General features: G+C 36.4%; 1 protein-coding gene across 2 annotated transcripts in view; it reads right to left on the bottom strand.

Annotated features, from left to right (window-relative positions):
• The window catches only part of Col28a1 (collagen type XXVIII alpha 1 chain), a 165,245-nt gene that overhangs the window by 68,904 nt on the left and 74,142 nt on the right, over positions 1-22,199 (bottom strand). For both annotated transcript variants that reach the window (XM_071612512.1, XM_071612515.1), the window contains exons 19-25: positions 18,816-18,887; positions 18,016-18,084; positions 15,280-15,351; positions 11,642-11,710; positions 10,944-11,012; positions 6,295-6,363; positions 5,879-5,947 (exon numbers count right to left, since the gene is read on the bottom strand). In XM_071612512.1, coding sequence (XP_071468613.1) covers positions 5,879-5,947; positions 6,295-6,363; positions 10,944-11,012; positions 11,642-11,710; positions 15,280-15,351; positions 18,016-18,084; positions 18,816-18,887 — 489 coding nt within the window. The remainder of the gene's footprint in view (positions 1-5,878; positions 5,948-6,294; positions 6,364-10,943; positions 11,013-11,641; positions 11,711-15,279; positions 15,352-18,015; positions 18,085-18,815; positions 18,888-22,199) is intronic.

Below are 22,199 nucleotides of genomic sequence, written 5' to 3' on the forward strand. Positions count from 1 at the left end.
GTAACTCTTGAATACCTCCCTGTGGCTGCCAGAATTGGCAATGGAAAATTTAGAGGTTTTATTCTAAGTTTATAGACATAACCCAGGTCCTGGCCATGAGCATTGACTAATGACTGCCTGCTGTCATATCACCTGGTCATTTCTCCTGACAGGCTTTGATATAAAGAGGGAAACAGTGACAATTACCAGCATGATTATTATGGGAATGAAGAAATAATTAAGAAGATGCTAGAAAACACAGTATTCAAATTGCTATCAGGTTTCCTTTGGTATCTTCCCAACTTTAAATTTTAAAGTATTTAAAATAATTTCAAGTCTTCAAATCAATTTCTCTCCTAGAACTTTATAATATTCACCCAAAATAGTCCATATCTACTAGTCCCTGATAATTTTAAAACTTGCTAAAGGTTTTTGGGTATTTGTTTTTTATTGTTTCTTCATTTTCTCAAAATCAACTCATGATTGTCCTGTGCCAAGAATCTCACTGGAGAAAGTCTTTCTCATTTAGTTAAGTTAGAAACACTGGTAGTGCTCCCAGTGAAAAGAGAAGAGAATGCTCTCTGGTACTCATTCTCAACATAATTTTCCACTGGGGGCAAGTTTCTGCAGACTGCATTATTAAAAACAAAAATGTGTTTAACAGGATGTGGGCAGTGAATGTTCAGAGAATTTAATGTGCATCTTCAGGACTACAGGGAAAGGATGCAGGTACTCTTGAGAAAAAAAATGGAGTGTAGGGAAATAGCAAGAAGAGACTAAATGAACACTGAAAGTCATAAGGTAACCTCAAGTGAGCTCAGACTCCAGGCATTGTGCATAGAGCTGAATCAGGGAGTAACCTTGAAAAGTCACCTAGTCAAGTTTTCCTGGTCTTGAATTTGACCTCTTCTGAAACCTATGGGTCAAATTGCCTGACATTCAAACTTTATATGGCTCTGTTTTTAATTAGCCCTCTTTTGAAATAATGGGTCTGGCCTGTAGCAATTTTGCAGGCATATTAGAGGGAGGTGGGTTTCAAGTCCACTTGGAGTTACAGACCCTTAACTTTGTTATCATTAAGCCAGCCTTCTTTGTCAGGCCTGTTCAAAATGGAGTTCCTTGTCCAGTCCATGTCTGCCAGTGGAATCCACAAATTCCTAATGCATCTGTGTGAATCGGTCCTCTGTTCGATCACTGCCTGTTGGTGGTGTGCACATATGTGAGCCATTGCAGAGAACAGAGGGGCGATTCAGACACTGGGAACATTTTTAGAATAATGACACTCAGTGGAATTTTCACATGGACTTGCATTTTAATTTATGACTATGGGCCACTTTTGTTAAATAAAGCATGTATTTACAATATTCAAACATTTAAAGTTTTTGAAAAATGTTTAACTCTTTTGGGTTTGAGTGTATGCTTATAAGGCTTATGTAATACAGATTTTGACCATGGAAAAGCTAGGATAGAAAGGAAAACAATCCATCTGTATGAAGTTGAGATGGTTAGAAGATGGACTGCATTAGAGATTGAGCATCTGTAGTTCAGGGTAAGTCATTCCCTCTGCTTTGACTTATTCACCCATTCAGTCTCTCATTCATTCATCATATTCATGGTCTACCTCTCATACACAAAACCTAGTATCCAAAATGTTAAAAGGGGCAAGTTGCTCAACCTTCTTGGTCTTGATTTCCTTATGTATAAAATAGGGGAGTTGTTACAAATACCATGATGTTTTGGAAACATTTAGGTAATATGTGATAATTATAATAATAATTCAAAAAAAAAACAATCCAGTGAGTCTTTTCTATCCACAGATGTTATTCTAAGCATTTGATGGTTAAAAATTCCTTGGAAGGCCCCCAAATCCAGACTAGATTTAAAGACTGGCCTAAGATAAACCATTCCAGAGCTTTAGGGGAAGGCATGACTTTCCCTATGATGAGTTAGGACACTGACAGGGCTGAAAGAACTGAGAGAACACCAGGGAGGTTTCTGTACTTCAGGAGCTCAGGAGAGACAGCCTGATAGTCCACTTTTATAAGGGCCAGAAACAAACTCTTAGGCTCAGACACAGAAAATCGGCCCTTGGGCTACAAGTATCTCTCGGACCTTTGGGGTGACAATTCAAGAGCCAAGAATTATCTACAGCTTCTGAAAAGGACATGAGATGTCATGATTGTTCTTAAATCATCGGGAGTCCTCCTAACACCTCCAGGACTCCAGTGAAGAAATGCAGAATGTGATGGGTGCAATCTCCAAACTAGCCTTCCCCATCAGGAGTGTGCATTCAGACATAGGACACTGGGTGAACACTTCCCACTTAACAGGAAACCAACTGTCAGTTCCTCTTCCCAGCGTATTTTGCAAGTCGATTTTAAAATTACATCTACCCTATCCTTGAAAGTTCTTACTAGAAATTTTGAAATATCTCAGAAGGTCTTGTCAAAATTTGAATTAAATTCAAGGTAAAAGGACTGTAACCACCAATGCTGTAAAAAAATTTTCCACTTGGGAAAAGCCGTAGAGTACCACAAGAGTGCTAGATGTCAGGGTTTGCATTTTATATGTTTTAAAACATAAAAACTTTGATTCTAATGCCTGTATCATATGCTAAACACATGTGACCTTAACTAAACATCACAAAAACCCACCATAAATTAATCGTCAACCTTAATAGCTTCCTTATTTCAAAACACATTTGTTTTGCAAGCTAATGCCTTAAGGCCAAAATTTTAAGGTAACTACACAGAGTTTAAATGAAAAACATACCAGGATATACATACCTATATAATCTCTCTTTCCCTTTTGCTCTCCCTTTCCAACACACTTAGTTTCTCTGTCATTTTAACTCAAAATGGAAGGAGAGAAACTTGGCACACATTTGAATTCTCAGTTTTTCACCGTCATTGACTATATTTGCTATTTTGAGTCTCACCTCCACTTTATCAGAGGAACATAGCTAACTGGAATTAGATTTTTCAAAATTTCTTCCATTCTTTACCGTGTGAGTGTGTGTGTGTGTGTGTGTGTGTTTCCAAATGTTTTCTTCAGAAGAAAGGCCACAAGGCCTCTGTTAAAAAAAAAGAAGAAGAGATGATGATTTTGGAAGTTATTTAAGCTGATACATGCTTTTAGAATTTCCTTCAAGTTTATGATCCAAGTTCCTAAGTTTCAAGACCAATTCACTCCCCTAACACCTCCTGTGGCTGGCTGGGTGTGTCTAGATTATCATACTTTCCACAGGAAGAGATAAGAGGTAATGGAGAGAAGGGAAAGTACCTCTGAGGGAGGCAGGGAACAGAGAGGCAAGTCCTGGCTAATGCTCCCTCTGTCCCTTCTACCCACAATTGGAAGCCAGTGGAAGTTAATGCTTCCGCTCAGCCTTCCTTATGGGCTAACAAAGGCAAGAGAGTCTCACTCATGACACACTTTCTGGGGATACATTGAGTCTTTCAAAAAAAAGAATAGAAAGGCAGGATGACGTCTAGCAAGGAACACCTTTTTTCTTGGTGTTTTAAAATAAAGATATACATGAAAAGCAAATATGGGAAGCTTTTAGAGGGAACTGCATATGAAATCATTCAGCAAATGTTTTGGTCTGTATCTTAAATAATCAGAGTGGAATATTCACAAGAATCCAAATTTTAAATGTTCTTCATCAGTGCTTAAGTACTTTCCTTTATTACTAATACTAAATGTAAAGCACTAACATAATAGTACAATTTAATATAACGTAATATATCCTTACATAAAACATTCAAAATCTACTCCATGAAAATGTAAATGATCACCGGTTTCAATTGGAATACAAACACAGTCCAGTATGTGTTTAATATTTTATTTTGTGTCTTATTTTAAATAAGAATAAGCTTCTACTTCACTACAGAAGTATTCAGTATAAAAAAGTTTTTATCGATGTTTCACTCTCAGCAGAAAATAACAAAGTTATTTTACCTATTTGTGATTTTACCTATTGCATTTCTCTATTAAAGTTTTAAAAATATTTTTTAGTTGTAAATGGACACAATATCTTTGTTTTATTAATTTATATGTGGTGCTAAGGATCAAACCCAGTGCCTCACATGTGCTAGGCAAGTACTCTACCACTGAGCTACAACCTTAGCCCTCTATTAAAGGCTTTTTTTTTTTTTTTTAACATTTTGATTGCTACTATACCTTAAAGAAAAAAAATAGTATCTTAATACCTAAATTCAGTATAATCTACTGAAAATGTCAAGGCTTGTTCAAGGATCTGAGTTAGTCCTAAGTCAGGCCAAGCTGGAACATTGAACAAACCATGTCCCGTTTGTCCTCTGTCTGTGGTTCATATTGTACTTTCACATACATCCTCTCACTGGACTCTCATAATTAACTCAAGAAACAGAAATGGAGCAAGTGTTACGATCTCCTTTAGAGATGATGTTTAGTGTCATGGGTCTCCAATTTTTTATTCCAGCTGGGACAGGGGAATAGCTCCATTGTCACCAGCTCCATTTAAAGGAGCAGTATCTCTAAGTGCTGTAGCAGAGAGGAAAAAGAAAAAGACTGTCATGGAACATATATAATATCTTCTCTCTCAAGAGACTTAGAAGCATGAAAAAAACTAAGTGAGTAATTATATTGGGGGAAAAGTTCTCTGTTTGGAATGATACTGATCATTCATTCATTTTCCATTCATTCGACAGATCATAGGGCTCCTAATGGGTGGCATGTTTAGTTCTGCCAGGAAGTGAGGAGGGGGCAATACAAAGAGCCAGCCTTCAGGAAAACTTACATTCTCATGAAATATGCAAAGCAATAAATGAGCACAATCATTTCAGAAGGTGATTCATTCTACACAGGAAATACACAGAAGGGAGGAAAGTGATTTTTTGTATGCGTGATCAGAGAGGTGAGATTTGAGCTAAGACCTGAAGAAATGGCCATCCAACAGAGCCAAGGGCCCTAAGCTTGGAGGAGCTGCAACAGGGTAGGCCAGCATTGGCCAGACACAGGCAGAAGAGAGAAGTGGACAGAAGCTATGTCGGGGCCTGAAGAGCCTCTAAGGCCAGGGAAAGTGGTTGAAGTTTGTTCTAAGCACAGAGAAAGTCACCAAGTCATATCCCACAAGAAAGGAATGTGATCTTATTTGTGGTTTTAAAAGATTATTCTGCCTGCTAAGTTAGGAGGGCAGAGTTGAAAGAGGAAAGACCAGTGAAGAGGCCATGTTAGTAGACCAGGCAAAAGATGGTGGTAGTCTGCCTGGTGGAAGAAGGAACAAAAGTCAAAATACATTCTGAAGCTAGACCTGGCAGCATTTGCCAAAGGACCAGATATGGAGGAAGAAGAGGGAAGGGAAGGGACCAAGGATAACTTATAGGTCTTCTAGCTTGAGCATGAGGCAGATGTAAATGCCTTTGATAGGGTTATGGGGGTAATAAAAGCCAAGGTTCTATTCTGGTTGTTAAGATAGAAATGTCTATAAGTTATCTAAGAGAAGACATCTGGTAAGAAACTAGATTCATGAGGCCTAAGCTTAAGGGAGTGAACTTAGAAATGTAAAAACCATCAGTACATGAGTAATGGTTAAAGACACAGGGCTGAGTGAAAGTTCCTAGGAAAGAGATGGCTAGAACAGTGAGACGGACTCTGAATTAGACCCTGATCTAGGAACAGAAATAGGAAACAGCAAGGGAATGTGAGAATTGCTACCAGAAAAGCAGGAGAAAAAAACATACAATCTACAAGTTCATAATGGTGCAAGTGCCCCAGGAAGTCCATAGGTAAAGATAAATAACTTCATCAATCGCTTCAGACTACTCTGTTCTTCTGTTATGCTAAAATCACCTTCACCAAAGTCACGTACTTATAGGTGCATTTTTAGAAACTAGTATACTGCCTGCTAAAAAAATCTCACCTTTGCTCCAGTGTCTCCCACTCCACGTAAACCCATTGGTCCAGGGGGTCCTGGTAATCCTCTAGGTCCCTGAGATAACATCAAAATGGGGCAATGAGCATCTTTGTAAAATGCAATGCTCAGAAAAAACAGAGGAAAGAAGGGTAGGAGAATAATATTTTCAACATTACACAGTTTAACACTCTTTATTACATATTTTATAACACACTAGAAGAGAGTAGTTTGAATGTTTCCAACATGAAGAAATGATAAATGGTTAAGGAGACTGAAATACTAAACATCCTGACTTGATCATTGTACATTACGTACATGTATCAAATTATCATATTGTATTCCACAAATATGGACAATTATGTGTAAGTTTAAAATTAAAAAAAATACAAATATAAAGAAAAAAGGGAAATATCCACACTTACAGCCACACCAGGATAGCCGTCGCCTTTGAGTCCTGGAGCACCCTTGGGTCCCTGAGGGCCTTGGGCACCCTAGGTAAATTTCAATACCAGGTGATATCATGAGGCTAAAGCATGAAACACCTGGCAAAACTTAAGCAACACCAACTCAATATACCAAAGAAATATTTGATGAGTGCAAAGGAATAATTTGAAAAATGTTAGGAGATAATCCTACCACATTCAACAATTTGTTACCTCTTCAGAAGCCTTATCCACCTGAGCTCAGGGGGAAGAAGTACAGTTTGAATGTAGGGAATATATAGAAACCATTATAAAGTCCTCGATTGGAAACACAATTACCAGGAATTAGAAAATGGCTTGCGGGTAATATTTCAATTTTCAAAATAATAAATAGTATATCATAAATCTGGGAGGAACATAAAAAATTCAGTAAGCACAATGTGAGATAAGCAAAGTAAATTCATAGCAAAAATTTCAGGGTGGAATAGATAATTCTACACTCCTTGCTGTTGTGTTAAACCTATTATCTTCATCGATGGTACCCAAATTACATGGGGGAATGAATAAACCCAAACGAAAACAAAAGGAGATTTTTTTTTTAAGTTATGAAAGGATGGGACACTGATAGTTTGTGGTTCACTATCTTTGGAACTAAGGAAAAGTTATAAATATTGCTTAATAGTGACAATCTCAGGCATCAAAACTTTGAGCAGCAGTCATTCACTTTCCATTCAGAGATTAGGGAGAGGTAATTTTTGTGTAATTGTAATTACACAAAATTTAATATGTAATTCTCTTACAAATAGAAATCCAAAAGATTTTTGACTAAAGTAAAATTGGGGAACAGGAAGGAAAAAAATGAATCTTTTAGAAGATTTGTTAAATATAAAGTCTAATAAACCATGCCATTCAGTTACTGTGGCAACTCCTACAACCTTGTCAATCAAAGTAAACCACCCTTCCTGGTGCTCATGTTTTAAAATATGTGTTTTTTTACATTAGGAGAAAACTCTAAAAATAGGCAGACTTTATTTTCCTCAAACAGTAAAAATAAACAATACCCAAGAATTTTCTTTACATACAAGCAAATTCTGAGATCAAATTGGTACTACTCCAACCCAAAATGTTGTCCAAAAGTTAACTCTCTAAAATTTCCTAATTCTATGACTGAATGATTGATTAGGGGAAGGAAAAATAGCACATACCTTTAAAGCAATGATAAATTTATTTTGAAACCATGCAGCAGCTGTTTTCTCCTAGTAAATCTAAGAGACTAGTTTTATGTGATTAGACTTCTTAAAAATGATCATCTTTAAGAAATGTGTAGCCCCATATAAAAACTTAATGCACTATTTCATCAACAAAAACTTATGATTTTTTGAGAGATGTACAATAAAGAAAAAGCACATAATCTTTAGAGGAGGTAAATTTTAGTATGTCCCCTGCTACAGGAAATTGGTCACTGAGTTTGAAAACTCAGAAGCAATTTTTTATGCTATTCCAATTACATTTAAGGTTTAAGCTCTGAACATTCATGTATAAGACTTGTCCCCAAATAATATTCCCATTTCTTCCCATCCTTATACCAGGAAAAGGCCTGCAACAAAATAAAGCAATAACTGCCTCCCTGGTTAAGCTGAAAAAAAAAAAAAATTGGAATCAAAATTCACTTTTCAAATCTCTCATCTAAGTTCCAAGCAATAATCAATCATCAGCTGTTATTGATTAACCTCTGCACCCACAGTATGGGGCAAAAAACAAAACAAAACATAGAAACACAGTTTACAAACATTTTCTTTTCTTAGATATCTTTGCCCTCTCTCCTGCAAAAAATTTTACTTAACTAGTTGCTTCTAATGTTAATAGGAAATATCAAGAGAATAGGGGTAGACTTTTATTTTGAACTCTTCACAGTGTTTTTATATATGGAATTTTGCCACTTGGCCTTTCTGCACTGGATTCAAGGGAATGTCCTAAAAATGATTTACTTTGAAGTCTTTCATTCAACAGAAATTTGGATGAAAATTGAAATCTGGTGTTTAGAAATGGGTCCGAGAGTTCCTTGAAATAGTACACAAAAGTGAATTCATATGCCAAAACCTCCATTGGCCATTCAAAGAAGAATGTGACCTTCCAAAACCGTAAAAGCTAATGAATTAGGAAATAATGGCAGAAAGAACAGCATTAGAGCCCAAAGGATTAGGAAAATGTTTGGTTGAAAGCAAATATCTTTAAATACAATTACCTACAATGCCCAGTGTTCATCAGCAGGAAAGAAGTGAGGTTTGAAAACTCTAGCAGCACATTTAATTAGACTTTATTCTTATTTCAAAGGAAGTACAGAGAGATAAGTATAAATCATGGATTGTGCATACACAGTTATCAAACAGGATGAAAACTGTCACACTGATATAATTAAAGAAAGTCATGTCTGCAGTTTCTCACCAGAAAAAAGGAATTTTTATCTAGGGGCGGTGGTGCACAACTGTTATCCTAGTGGCTTGGGAAGCTGAGGCAGGAGGATCATGAGTTCAAAGCCAACCTCAGCAACTGAGCAAGGCGCTAAGCAACTCTGTCTCTAAATAAACACGAAATAGGGCTGGGGATGTGGCTCAGTGGCTGAGTGCCCCTGAGTTCAATCACCAGTACCCCCCCCCCAAAAAAAAATAAAGGAATTTTATTTTCTTGAGCTATCTACATAGCTTAGGTTCCATATAACACGAAGTCTGGGGTAGGGTGAAGAACCCATCCCAGTTTGCATAAGATTTTCCCAGCTTCAGTCCTGAAAGCCTAGCATCCTAAGAACCCTCAATCTTGGACAAACTAGGGCACTCAGCACTCCAGCAGGAAGAAGTGCTAAAACAGTAAGAAGAGTGGAGGATCTTCAACACTCCAATTTATGTCTGTTTTTAATAGGTTATGAATTATGTTTAATTTAAAAGACGACTCCAACTTTTTTTTTTCAGTTTAAGTACTTTAACCTTTTTAGCTAAATGAGACATAAGATACGACATATGATAAGAGAATATAGAAATGTGCCTCAAAGCTCCATGGCAATATGCTATTCATTTAATAAGTATTAATTATGGGGCCTGGAAGTCTGTTCCCATAAACAGAGATGGTTGATACCTAGGAATGTTATAAATGCTAAATTTTGCTGCAATGTTGGGTATAGTGTGAAAAGGGAAATGGTGATTTGTGATCATGGAAAACCAGTTGGTTAGGATCTTGTATAATTATTTGTGTTTTCACCTGAAATAACTCAAAAGGATGAAAAATCAAAGCAAGCAAAACTTTGATCCAATAAAGCTTCCAAATGTGAGCTCTTTTGGACAGTGTCTTGCAAACAGCTATGCTCTCATTGGTAAATAAATGAAAGAGCCAGAGGCCATTAAAACCCTTATATCACAGACATTGCAAAAACAGCATTTTCAAATAATTGTCTAATCAGCAAAAATATAACAATAGGAACTACTGTTTTCCACATATGTAAAAAAATAAACTGATTTTTAAAGAATATAGTTCTAAAATTTATTTCATCAATACAGAGAATTTACAAGTAGAAAAATCCACTTAATAAGTACTAGGCTTTTAGACTTACTTCCAGGGAATGGTGATACATGAGGGTTTTTAAGAGAGGAAGGGAAGATGCAAAATAAAAATAAATGTGAGACGTTCTCCACCAAAGAGGCTTTAAATTATAATAGTGGTCTACGTTTACTGGACGCCTTATAGGTGTAGTCATATAATTCTGCTTAAACTATGAAAGAATTCCTTTCTATTGCTAAGGTTTAGAGGACTTAAGTAATTTACTAAGACTAAACAGAATATTGATGATGGCACATCAGACCGTCCCTACAGCCATGCTCTGGTGGCTGGAATCGACCGCTATACCTGCAAAGTGACAGCTTCCATGGGCAAGAAGAAAATCGCCAAAAGATCAAAGATCAAGTCTTTTGTGAAAGTTTATAATTACAATCACCTCATGCCCACAAGGTACTCTGTCGATATCCCCTTGGACAAAACTGTCGTCAACAAGGATGTCTTCAGAGACCCTGCTCTTAAACGTAAGGCCCGTCGGGAAGCCAAGATTAAGTTTGAAGAGAGGTACAAGACAGGCAAGAACAAATGGTTCTTCCAGAAGCTTCGGTTTTAGATATTTTTGTTGTTGTTTCCATCATTAAAAACAAAATTTAAAAAAAAAACAAACAAAAAAATAAGTACTAGGCTTTGGATCTTGACTGTCCGCCAAAGGTTCATGTGTTAAAGGCTTAGACCACAGTCTGTGGCACTAAAATTGTGTGGTGGTAGACACTTTAAGAGGTGGGGAAGCTAGATCATTGTAGATGTGCCTTTGAAGGGGACAATGGGACCTTGCATGGCCTCTTCCTGTTCTTTCTTGGCTTCCTGGTTGCCTGGAGTTGAAAAGGCCTCCACCATGTGTTCTTGCCATCATACACTATGACACCACAGGCCCAAAGCAAGAAGGCCCAGAAAACATGGACTGCAACCATGAGCCAAAATAAACTTTTCCTCCTTAGGAGTTGATTATTTCAAGTATTTTGTCATAGCAATGAAAAGCTAACACAGCAGGCATTAAGTCGACTTCTCACATGCAAAGAAAGGAAAAGAACATGAATAAAGCGTACCTTTGGTCCTCGAATAAAAAGTCCAGGTTCTCCTTTAAATCCAGGCATCCCAGGACCTCCTCTATCTCCCTGTACATTTCAAATAACATTCACAGGCTCCAGGTTGTGTGAAAAACCACAAGGCACACAGCATAAAAGAGACTGGCCAATCTGAAAGAGCTTAATCTACCAACTCAAGTCTTAAAATATTATATTTTTTTAACAAATTTGAGGGGAAGTTCAAATCCTAATAAAACTTGCCAATAAAGACTACTACAGCTGTTTGGAGAAAACTCACTGAAATAATAAGTGGCAATTTAGACTCAAATATTTAAGCTGTAAGAATGCCTGGGGATGTTCTTAAAACTTAGTGTATTTCTTTTCTGCCAAGCTTTTCAATTATACATCCTAGTAGACTTTTTTCTGAATAAATGCAATAAAATTCTTGCCTGCCCTGGGGTCTAGGATTTGGAAGAAGTAGTACAGGATGAAGTTAACACTGGAAACTCTGCTAACTGCAGTGGCTAACTCTACTGCTGGCTTTTGGTCTGCTTATCTGTGAAATATCAGGGTTAAATGAGACCATTTCTTAGGGATCTCCCAAAATAGAAATTCTAGTTCACTAAATCATGATCCACTGGGATCATAAAATATAAAATTTTTTCCCCTCTAACTGCCACAGATCCAAGTAAAAGGAAAAAATTTCTAAGAATATATACCTTTGGCCCAGGTGGTCCAGGAATTGATGGTCCAGGCATTCCAAAAGGGCCCATAATGCCCTGTTCACCCTTAAAAAGAGGAAAAAAAAAACTTCAATGTCTGAAGATTTTAGAATATTAGTCTTTCATAAATTAATGTGAAAATAATTTGAGCACCTTTTGTAAATCATTGCTAAAGTAGTCAATCCATAAGATTTCAGTGTTCTCTATTAAATGTATTCAGTTAATTCCTGAGTGTTAGAAGAAATTTAATCTCTTGTGCAACTTTTCACTAGCTAATACAGATGTTGCAATCCACCGTCCTTCCCTTTTGTATTGTATGCCAGGAAGCTCAGAAAGAAATGTTTTGTTAAATTATAGCAATGTCTTCCACATAAGTTTTAGAGTACACTTCAAATTTCAATTTTTTTCCTTTTTTTTGTTTCATTTTAATGGCCTATAGTATATCTTTTTTGTGGCAGGGGGTACAGAGGATTGAACTCAGTTGCAATCAACCATTGAGCCACATCCCCAGCCCTATTTTGTATGTTATTTGAAGACAGGATCTCACTGAGTTGCTTAGCACCTTGCTTTTTGCTGATGCTGGCTTTGAACTTGCAATCCTCCTGCCTCAGCCTCTGGAGCTGCTGGGATTACAGTTGTGTGCCATGGCACCGGGCTCAATCTTCCACTGTATGTTATCTTACATCCTTTTTTAGAAGTTGAGAGTTCATAGATTTTTTTAAAAAATTAACTTTGGATAGGGCTGGGGAAGTGGCTCAAGCAGTAATGCGCTCGCCTAGCATGCGCGGGGTGCTGGGTTCGATCCTCAGCACCACATAAAAATAAAGATGTTGTATCCACCAAAAACTGAAAAATAAATATAAAAAAAATTAACTTTGGATAGAAAACCTAAAGTACTTTTTTTCTTTTCCTCCCCTTTCTGCTCTCTTCCTCCCTAACTACCTTTTTGGATTTAATAGTAAGTCATAGAGACTCAATTTGGAGCAAGAGGTAATTCCTCTGTCTCACCTGAAATGTAAACCAGCAATTCTCAAATTTTAGTAAGTATAAGAATTATCAAAAGAGTTAGGTGGATATGCAGCCCTAGGTTTCAAGTCCCAGAGCTTCAGATTTGATCTAGGGGTGCAGCCCAGGAACAGGCATGTTCATGAAGTACCTCTGATGACTCTGACATGGACCCCATTACCATACTTTAGAAAACCATATTTCAAAGCAACTTTCACTGCACACACCACAAATCCCATTGTTTATGAAAATCCATAACATATAAGATAGTTTGTGAATAAAATTGATTAAAAATAAACAAGACAGGCATTGTGATGCACACATATAATCCCAGTAATTCTGTAGGCTACGACAGGAGGATTACAATTTGAGACTGGTCTGAGACCCTAATTCAAAATAAGAATTAAAAAGGGACTAGGGATGTAGCTCAGTGTTAAAGTGCCCCTGGGTTCAATTTCAAATATGTATAAATAAACAAATCTATACTGGAGTGTGATCAGAATTTTACTGCCAGAGTTTTTACAACCAGAACAATTTGGAAACTATTGCTCTGGAGTAGATGTGGCCAAAGCCACCCTGCCCCCAGATTTTGAAGAGCACTGGGCTAACAATGGGTTTTCATGGATGCAATGTCTTCAATTTTGCTTCTTAGCCCACGAATTTAAATATTTACCATCTGCCCTTTACAAAAACAAAAACAAAACCGTGGAGAACTGCACTAGCGATTGATCTATTTCTATGCTATGCTTCTATCTGACCCGCTAGGACTTCAGATTGATGACTAATCCTTCCTCTGCCTGATTCATGTCCTCTGAGCTGTCTCTTGGGTTTCCCACTTCCTCCAGGAGGGACTCCATGGGTCTGATTCACCATTGAAGAGCCAGTGTCCATCTTCCCACCTAAGACCTCTACTGGGTGGTAAAATTATCCATTACAACCCACAAGGTAAGAACACCGATCTGCTGGGGCCCAGTCCTTGTGAGGCCATGTACAAGCCAGTCCTTAAACCTGAACCCTGTAGGGTTTGGCACAATGCATAACCAGTACTGGCACATACATGTCAGTCAGGATCTGGCCACAGATAAACCCCCTATTCAATCCTGTGACAAAGAAACAAGATACCTGTTAAAATTCCTCACTAAAATGAGAGGCAAAGAAAAATTATGCTTCTAGATTTAATTTGTCCTTATTTTTAAAGGCTCATTTTAAACTATAAAAAGTATCACAGAAAGTATATAGTTTTTAGGCATACAAAGCCCCTGGATGAAGGTACGATTATGCTTTAAAATATGGCAATTCTGCAACTCCACCTTAAGGGGGAAAAATCCTTATTTCAAAATATAAAAATACTCACTTTGAGTAGGAGCAACAAAAACATTAAAAGTAAGCCCCGTTATTCACACTAATACCACACATTTCTTATATAGTGGACATTTCTCAAATTGTGCTACTTGAACTACCAATATCTGAGGACTTTCTTGGAGAAATGCAGATTACGGGGACCCACCCACTAATTGAATCCTTATCTCTAGGAATAGGACCAAGAAATATGGATTTGTGACAAACTCACCAGGTGACACTGATGGACGCTAGCATTTCAGAATCACTGGTCTACAGGTGAGGCTTTGGTTTTTTACCTGCTCTTGCTAATACCATTCTTCAACATTTGTTCTTCAATCATCTCATCCTTGAATATACTCCTTATCTCTTTTCTTACAATCAGCATCTTCCGAGGGGCATAAATTCTCTTGAATTTGCAGTCTACTTCTTCTTTTTTTTTAGTTTTGTTTCATTTTGTTTTACTTTTTCTTTTTTTTTCTTTAATTTTTATTGTTGGTTGTTCAAAACATTACATAGTTCTTGACAAATCATATTTCACACTTTGATTCAAGTGGGTTGCAGTCTACTTCTTGACATATTCAAAACAGTCATAATGTTCTCACCTGACTCAGGACACCTCCTTGCCTTACAATCTCCTTCAATTCCTCCTCAGCTCCCTGTTCTGGACAATTTATGAGGATCACAGGCCCCTATTTTCTATTTCACAGTATGGATTTTTTCTCTCTGAATAACTCCATGTGATGAATACTTACTAGGTGCCAGGTACCATGCTGAATGCTTTATTAACTCCTTATATTCACAATAACTCTGTGAAATTAATCATATTTTGTTCTTTCCATATGGGAAGCAACTGGCTCTGAGAAGCTGGAGCCAAGTCCAATGGAAGGGGCCTCCTGAAGCCTGCTCCTCCTCAGGCCGTGCTGCCTCTCAGTCCCCCAACTTCTTGTTCAGCAAAATGATATAATGAAGAATTGGTATTTTCTATGGCCCCAGCTTTATCTCAACTTTTGAATGTTTGGTAATTGAGCAGGTTGACATACAGATTCCCTCTTAGAAGCATAAATATTCCTGTGAAGATTACATACTCCATGGATCTCTTTACTGAATTCTATTTGGGTCTGGGAGTAGAATGTTTTCTAAAGGCTTTTTTAAAATTATTATTTGGGGGGTTTTGTTTTGTATTTGTTGGGAAGGAAACAAGTAATCAAATTTGCAGTGGAATTCTAATCTATTGAAACCAGACACAATTACAATCTCCTGAAAGCAAAATTAGAATATAAGAAACATACCTTTGGTCCCGCGGGTCCTGGAAATCCCATATGTCCTTGATTTCCTTTGCTTCCTTTCTTTCCTTCATCACCCTGACAAAATAATTATGAAAATATAGATGTTGTAGTAACAAACCCTCTCCCAACCTAACAATGACCACCTCCAAGCCAGATTCTCAACAAATACCAATTTTAAGGCGATATGCCTGAGCCCAGCTTAGTTGTACAGGGTTTGTCAATGTTCTTCAGAAAAACTGAGTAACTCCAGAATTGTTCTGTCTTCATCAATTATTCAATATGATTTAATATTTTTAAAAATCTACATTCTGAATCTTTGAGAACTTTTACTTGAATTTATACTTGTTTTGCGCCCTTGGTCTATTAACAGATGGTTCTGAGGCATTCAGAGTTTCGGGAAAGAGATCTGACTATGCTTTTTCATCTTGTCTTTCTGTTTTAATGCTATTTCGGTTTTAAAACATTAAAAAAAGACATTTTTTACAATCCCATTTCTTCCCCAGTGGGGAGTCTAGTTCATTCCTCCCAAGGAGACAAATCATGGTAACATAGGTTCTGTAGTAAGATATTTCAGCATTAACCCAAAGCAGATCCAAAAACAGCCTTCTGGATGTTTCAAGCATGGCTGTGTCAGGCAGGGCTCCCCCAAAGCAGTTGTTACCTTCAATCAGGAAGCCTCCCAACTTTATGCACTGTTTCAACTAAGGCTCTCCTGCTGTTATCATTAGGGTGTCCAGTTGGGGTTCAGGTCCTGGTGCCCCAAAGAATTGAGCAAGTGTACAGAAGTAACAGGCAAAGTATGGATTTATTGAAGGTGAAGGTAAAAGTAGCACTCCTTAAGGTAGAACAGAGGGGCCCAATGTCTGGAAATTAGAGTTTTATATGTGGAGCTGTGAGGTGCTGTCTTCCCTAGATGGACCTGATTCAAGGCCTTACCTCACTTGCTCCTATTGGTTACCTTATATACCTGATTCAAATATGGTCCAATTTACCCCCATTGGTTACTTTAGAAAACCTAATTACAATACTGCCCACTTTATCCCCATTGGTCATTTTAAAATGCCAAACCTGTGGCGGAAGTTGTCATGGTTCTAAGGCCTCAGTGGCGGGAGTTGTCATGGTAATGGGACTTACCCTACACAGGGACATGAGAGTGCATCCCCTGTCTATTCTTCAGCAGCATCTTTCTTAAACCCTGCTTCCACCATCTTGGCATCCTGAACTACTGCCTAACACTGTCAAATCCATGTGTGGACCCACCCCACCAAAGGAATTGCTCTTTGGGGTTTGCAGTTGAGGTCACTTAAATATTCATGATATAAATGATTAAACCATGGTTTTCAAACTTGAGCATCTGAATCCTAAGGGCTTGTTAGAGTAGATGGCTGGGCCCCACACCCAGCACCTCTTAATTAGTAGGTCTTCAATGGTGCCCAATTTTAATTTGCATGTCTAACATTCCTAGGTGATGTGACTGTTTTTGGTCCTGGAACCACACGTTGATGACCAATAGACTATTCTACAGTCATCAACAAAGAAAATGTTCCATCAAGAAGAAGAGGTGGACTCCCATGGAATGGACAGATGAAATGAACTCCCAGAGTCCATACTAACGGACAGCAGCAACATAGGTTAAAAAAACAGGTGTCCAATTATCACTATCACATCATTATTACTGTCATTAGAGACAAAACATAACCAACACTATTTATTTTCTTCCACTCTCTTCCAAACCTACTTATTGGCCTCAATTACCCCAGAAGAAAAGGAACATAACTAAATGAAATGAAGTGTCAACACTGCACCATGACCTGCCTGGGCTGTAAGATGATCCTGCCCCCTCTTCTCCAATGGCCTTCCAGAAGCCACAGACCACTTCAAAGCCACAAGTCTAGTGGCCTTTCCCTGCAGTGCACATTCTCCTTGTTTATTTTGTAGTATTTATAGTTTCACAGGACATAGACTTTTCTTAAGCTATCAATCATAATTTTATTAGAATTATAATAAAATATTAATAAGTATACAAATTTCATTTTTACTTTATTCATATATCATCCATAAGAATCTTTATATGCATATTGATGACTATTTTATAAAAGTTACAGAGACATCTGGCACCTTGGAGGCTGTCAATTATGTCACTACTAGCCTCACCCTACTCATGAATTTATATTTCTCATCTTCACACAGAAAGATGTCATTCAACCAGCATTTCTACAGGGTGTAAAACATACCACATTGTGAAATAAAATCACCATTTATTTTATTTTTTAATTCTTATCTATTTATTTACTTTGTGGTGTCAAGGAGCAAACCCAGGGCTTTGCACAGGCCAAGCACACAGCTTACACAGCGCCCCCCTAGATGGCCATTAAAAAAAGTTATATTTCTTACTATTGTATGAGATTCTATAAAGATCTAAAGAAAATTTATGGACTTTCAAGTTTCAACAATGTGTCCTGAGGCCTCTTCTCCTTCTATGTGTTTTTTAAATGTCAATGTGACCATTTATTGAGAAAACATGTGTTGAACTCTTCTCTATGCTGTGTCTTATGATAGATGTTAGGAAGATAAAAATGAATAATACATTGCTGTCTTCCAAAAGCTTACAAGATAGTATCCATAATTTAAAGCCAGATGTAAATACATTTGACACAGCAAGAATAATAGGTTGGTTCCATAGCATCAGGACCAGAACATAGACAGGCTGTTTCCCCCAACACCTCGTCATTTGCAAACCTTGGGACCAGGTTGTCCTTTTCCAGGCGGTCCTTCTGGGCCTCTTGTTCCTGGAAGCCCGGCTTCTCCCTAGAGGAAATCACACTGAAGTCTTAGCTAACGTTCCATAGACAGAATACATAATTCTACCTTGTCTCCTCTTATTGCCAGCAGATTCAGCTGAGACCCTCCACTCTAGTCTCAAAATTAATTTGGAAGCATATCAATGAATAAATTAACATTAAACTTCAGTTCAACCAGAGCAGCTGAAATATCATGAAAAAGTCTAATTTCTCAGCCAATTTTCAAAGCAATAAGCTCACTTTCCTTTGGCTCTTCATTCACATTTGGTGGATATTATTTTTAACAAGAAAGACCTTCAGCCTTTCCATCTGCTGTTTTTCAGTACTTTTATTGAAAAATGAGTATTTCAAATGTCAACTCAAAATTATTCAGGAAATCTTTACAATGGTCTTACTTCCTGAATGCATTTACAGACTCTCCTTTTGGAAAGGGTAAAAGGGGTATTTTTCTTTAAGTTTAAATTAATGTGCTTTCTAGAAATCCTGAAGGAACTAGGTTACTGGAAAATGCCAAGGCCAAAATACCAGAGAGGAGGCAGAGAATGTGAAACACTATTTTAGCCTTTAAATTGGTACTCTTTCTATCCAGAGTAAGTGAAAGGGAAATTTAAAATTGTGTGACTTTTCTTTTTAAGGATACTCTTTGTCCCGGATGGTTTAATTTGAGCTCCTTCAGGACCAAGATACCAGTCTGGTCCAATGGTTTGGACTCCAATAATATGAAAACCTTACTCTTACCTTCTTCCCTGCAGCTCCATCTTCTCCTGGTTCTCCTGGTTGACCCGGGGAACCTTTTGAACCTGGCTCCCCCTGGTGGATAAACAAATATATTATCTCCTTTAAGGTTGTAGTTACCAACCACCTACATTCCGAGGTACTTGCAATTAGATACACTTACAATGTTTGAGAAAAGTCTCTGAGGGGAGAAATATGATTAGTAATTAATAGTAACTAAGCTGGTTGACCTTGGGCACATTACTTCACCTTATGTGCCTCAGTTTTGTATTCTATGGCCATGGGTTCAATAGCAAGCCCCCCAAAGTGAACTTGGTTAGAATAGAGTCTGCAGATATGGTCAAGTTAAGATCAGGTAATTAAGATGAGTCCTAATAAAGTATTAATGGTGTCTTGATAAAAATAGGAAAATTCCAAGTGAAGAAAAATACATAGGGAAATTATCATGTGGCCACAGAGGCAAAGACAAAAGTGAAAATAATAGTAGAGCAAGGATCAGGACCACAGCTACACAGACAAGCAAGGATTCTGCCTACAGGCTTGGGGGAAAGCAAGGCCTGTGAACACTTTGACTTTGGACTTCTAGCATCCAAAAACCATGAGAAAATGATTTTTTTGTTTTCCTAAGCCACCAAGTTTGTGGTTCTTTGTTATAACATTACCTCTGGAAAACTAACATAAAATGAAATGAAAAATTGGGCCCCAACACCACTTCCAGTTCTCATATTCAATCATTCTATTTGCTTTCAACTTAATTTGTGATTAAAAATAAGTACTTGCTGGGTGTGGTGGCGCATGCCTGTAATCCCAGCAACTCAAGAGGGTAAGACAGGAGGATCATGAGTTCAAACCAGCCTCAGCAAAAGCAAGGCACTAAGCAATTCAGTGAGACCCTGTCTCTAAATTTAAAAAACACAAAAATAGGGCTGAAGATGTGGCTCAGTGGTTGAGTGCCCCTGAGTCTAATCCCTGGTACCCCCCCCAAAAGAAAAAAAAAGTTATTTAAAATATTCATTAAAAATGCTAATTTCAGAGAGCATAAAAGTGTTCATACAGCATTTAGTAAAAGCAAAAAAATATTGACTTAATCAAAAAACATTTCTGCTAATATAAAAAAAGCTAGTGGGAGTAAAAAACATAGTAAAACTTTTTTTAAAAAAGTAGAATACAACAAACATGAAAGAATAAAAAATAAACTTGAAAATAAAATGTACAAAGATTCACAAAATTAAAAGGCAACAGTTTTTTTTAAGGCAACAGTTTTTAAAAACTAATAATAATAAATAAATCTCTAACAGGAATTTTTAACATTTAAAAAAGAAAATTTTAAAATTTTATACAAGGTTTTCTAAAAAGTTTGACATCATTATTAAAAGTACATGTATGAAGACACAGATTGGTGTGAACACACTTTATATATAATCAGAGATATGAAGAATTGTGCTCTATATGTGTAATAAGAATTGTAATGCATTCTGCTGTCATTTATTTTTAAAAATCAATTTTAAAAATTTAAAAAAGAATTATTATGCATTCCATTGTTGTTCACATTTTTAAAAAATCAACAAAAAAATTCTGTAAAAAAATAAACAAATGCATTTTCAATTAAAAAAAGGGATTTCTAAAAACTAGAAAAAGAAGGAAATCTACCCAATTTGATGTGACTCAATAATTTCACAATTTCACTTCTGAGTTCTTATCTAAGAAAAATGAAAGCACTTGTTGTCCACACAAAAGCATATAAATAAATGTTCATAGCAACTTTATTTAAATTATCCAAACCCTAGAAACAATGAACTTACCAGAGGCAAATGAATAAGTTGTGATGTATCTACACAATGGAAAACCACACAGCAACATGGAAAAATAAACCATTCATAATGCTACAATATGTATCTCAAAATGATTTTGCTAAGTGAAAAGAAATTGGAAAAAATACATAGTATATGATTCCATTTATACAAAATTCTAAAAACCGTAAACTAATATGTACTGACAAAATGCAGATCAATGGTTAGCAGATCATTGAAAAGTGTATTATTATACAGGAATATTGAGGGAGAGAGGGAAAGATGGTATTACAGAAGGTAACAGAACTTTTGTGGGTAATGGATGCCTTTATTATCTTAGTTGTAAGAGGGTTTTCTAGCATAAACATATACTAAAACTCATCAAATAGTGAAGTTTAAGCATGTATAGCTATTATATGCTAATCATATAATAAACAATTATTTTAGATGTTTGCAAAATCCTGAATAAAATATTAGTCAATTGAATCATCATCATGAAAGAATATACTTATCAATTGATTTAACTCAAAAGTACAAGGATGATTCAACATCTAAAAATTCTGTTAATGTATCCGTTTAACAGGTTAAAAGGAAAAAAAAAGATACAATTATTTAAAAATATGTAGAATTATATAAAATTTAGTATTCATTTATAATTAATAAACAGCATTTAGTATAGTTGAAATAAAAGAGAATTTCATTGACCTAATAGAGGGTATATTCCCAAAACTACAGCAAACATCACACTGAAGAGTGCCACTTCAGAAGCACTTCCTTTGAGGTTACTTCTTTTCAACAATTTACCTAAGATCCTAGCACTTTAATAAATCAATAAGAGGAAATAAATATAAAAATAAATAAGAGACAGAAGGACTAAAAAAGAAAAACTGTTTTCAATTTCAGACAACATTATCATGTACACACGGTGTTAAAAAAAAAAAGCAAGAGACTCTACAATTAGAATAAGTGAGTTCACATTGTGAATAGATTAAAAAATCAACATACCAAAACTAATACCAAACAAATTAAAAACTTTTCCTATAGATTGCTAATAACTAGGAGATACAGAAAAAGAGAAAAATTCCAATTACAAACATTTTTCCTGGATATCTGAGAATAATTTTAACAAAAGAAGTTCAAGTTATGAAATCTCTGGAGAAAATGATAAATATTTTCCTAAAAATCTGAATTTTATCTTGTAGTTTAAAAGTTTCAATGTTTGGTCTCTAGATTCAATGCTATCCTAATGGGACATTTTGTTAAATTTGGCAATCTAATCCTAATATACATGTTAGAATCAATAGATAATAAGCAAGAAAGAAGACGATGTATTTTTCCCATCAAATGCAAAACTTATTTTTAATCTGTCATAGTCAATAGCAGGAAGTAGCACTGAGAGAGATATACAAAGAAAGCATCATAGGCCGCTCAGGCACTGATCCTCACAAATACAGAATCCTGACATAGAACATGATGGCATTACAAATCAGTGTGACCAAGATGGTTTATTCAAGAACTGAAGCACGAACACCTGGTTATCAATGTGAGGGAAAAAATAAATCCTACATTAGCCCATATACAAAAACAGATTCCATGT

This window comes from Marmota flaviventris, chromosome 1 (assembly GCF_047511675.1).
Source record: "Marmota flaviventris isolate mMarFla1 chromosome 1, mMarFla1.hap1, whole genome shotgun sequence".
Classification (NCBI taxonomy): Eukaryota; Metazoa; Chordata; class Mammalia; order Rodentia; family Sciuridae; genus Marmota; species Marmota flaviventris.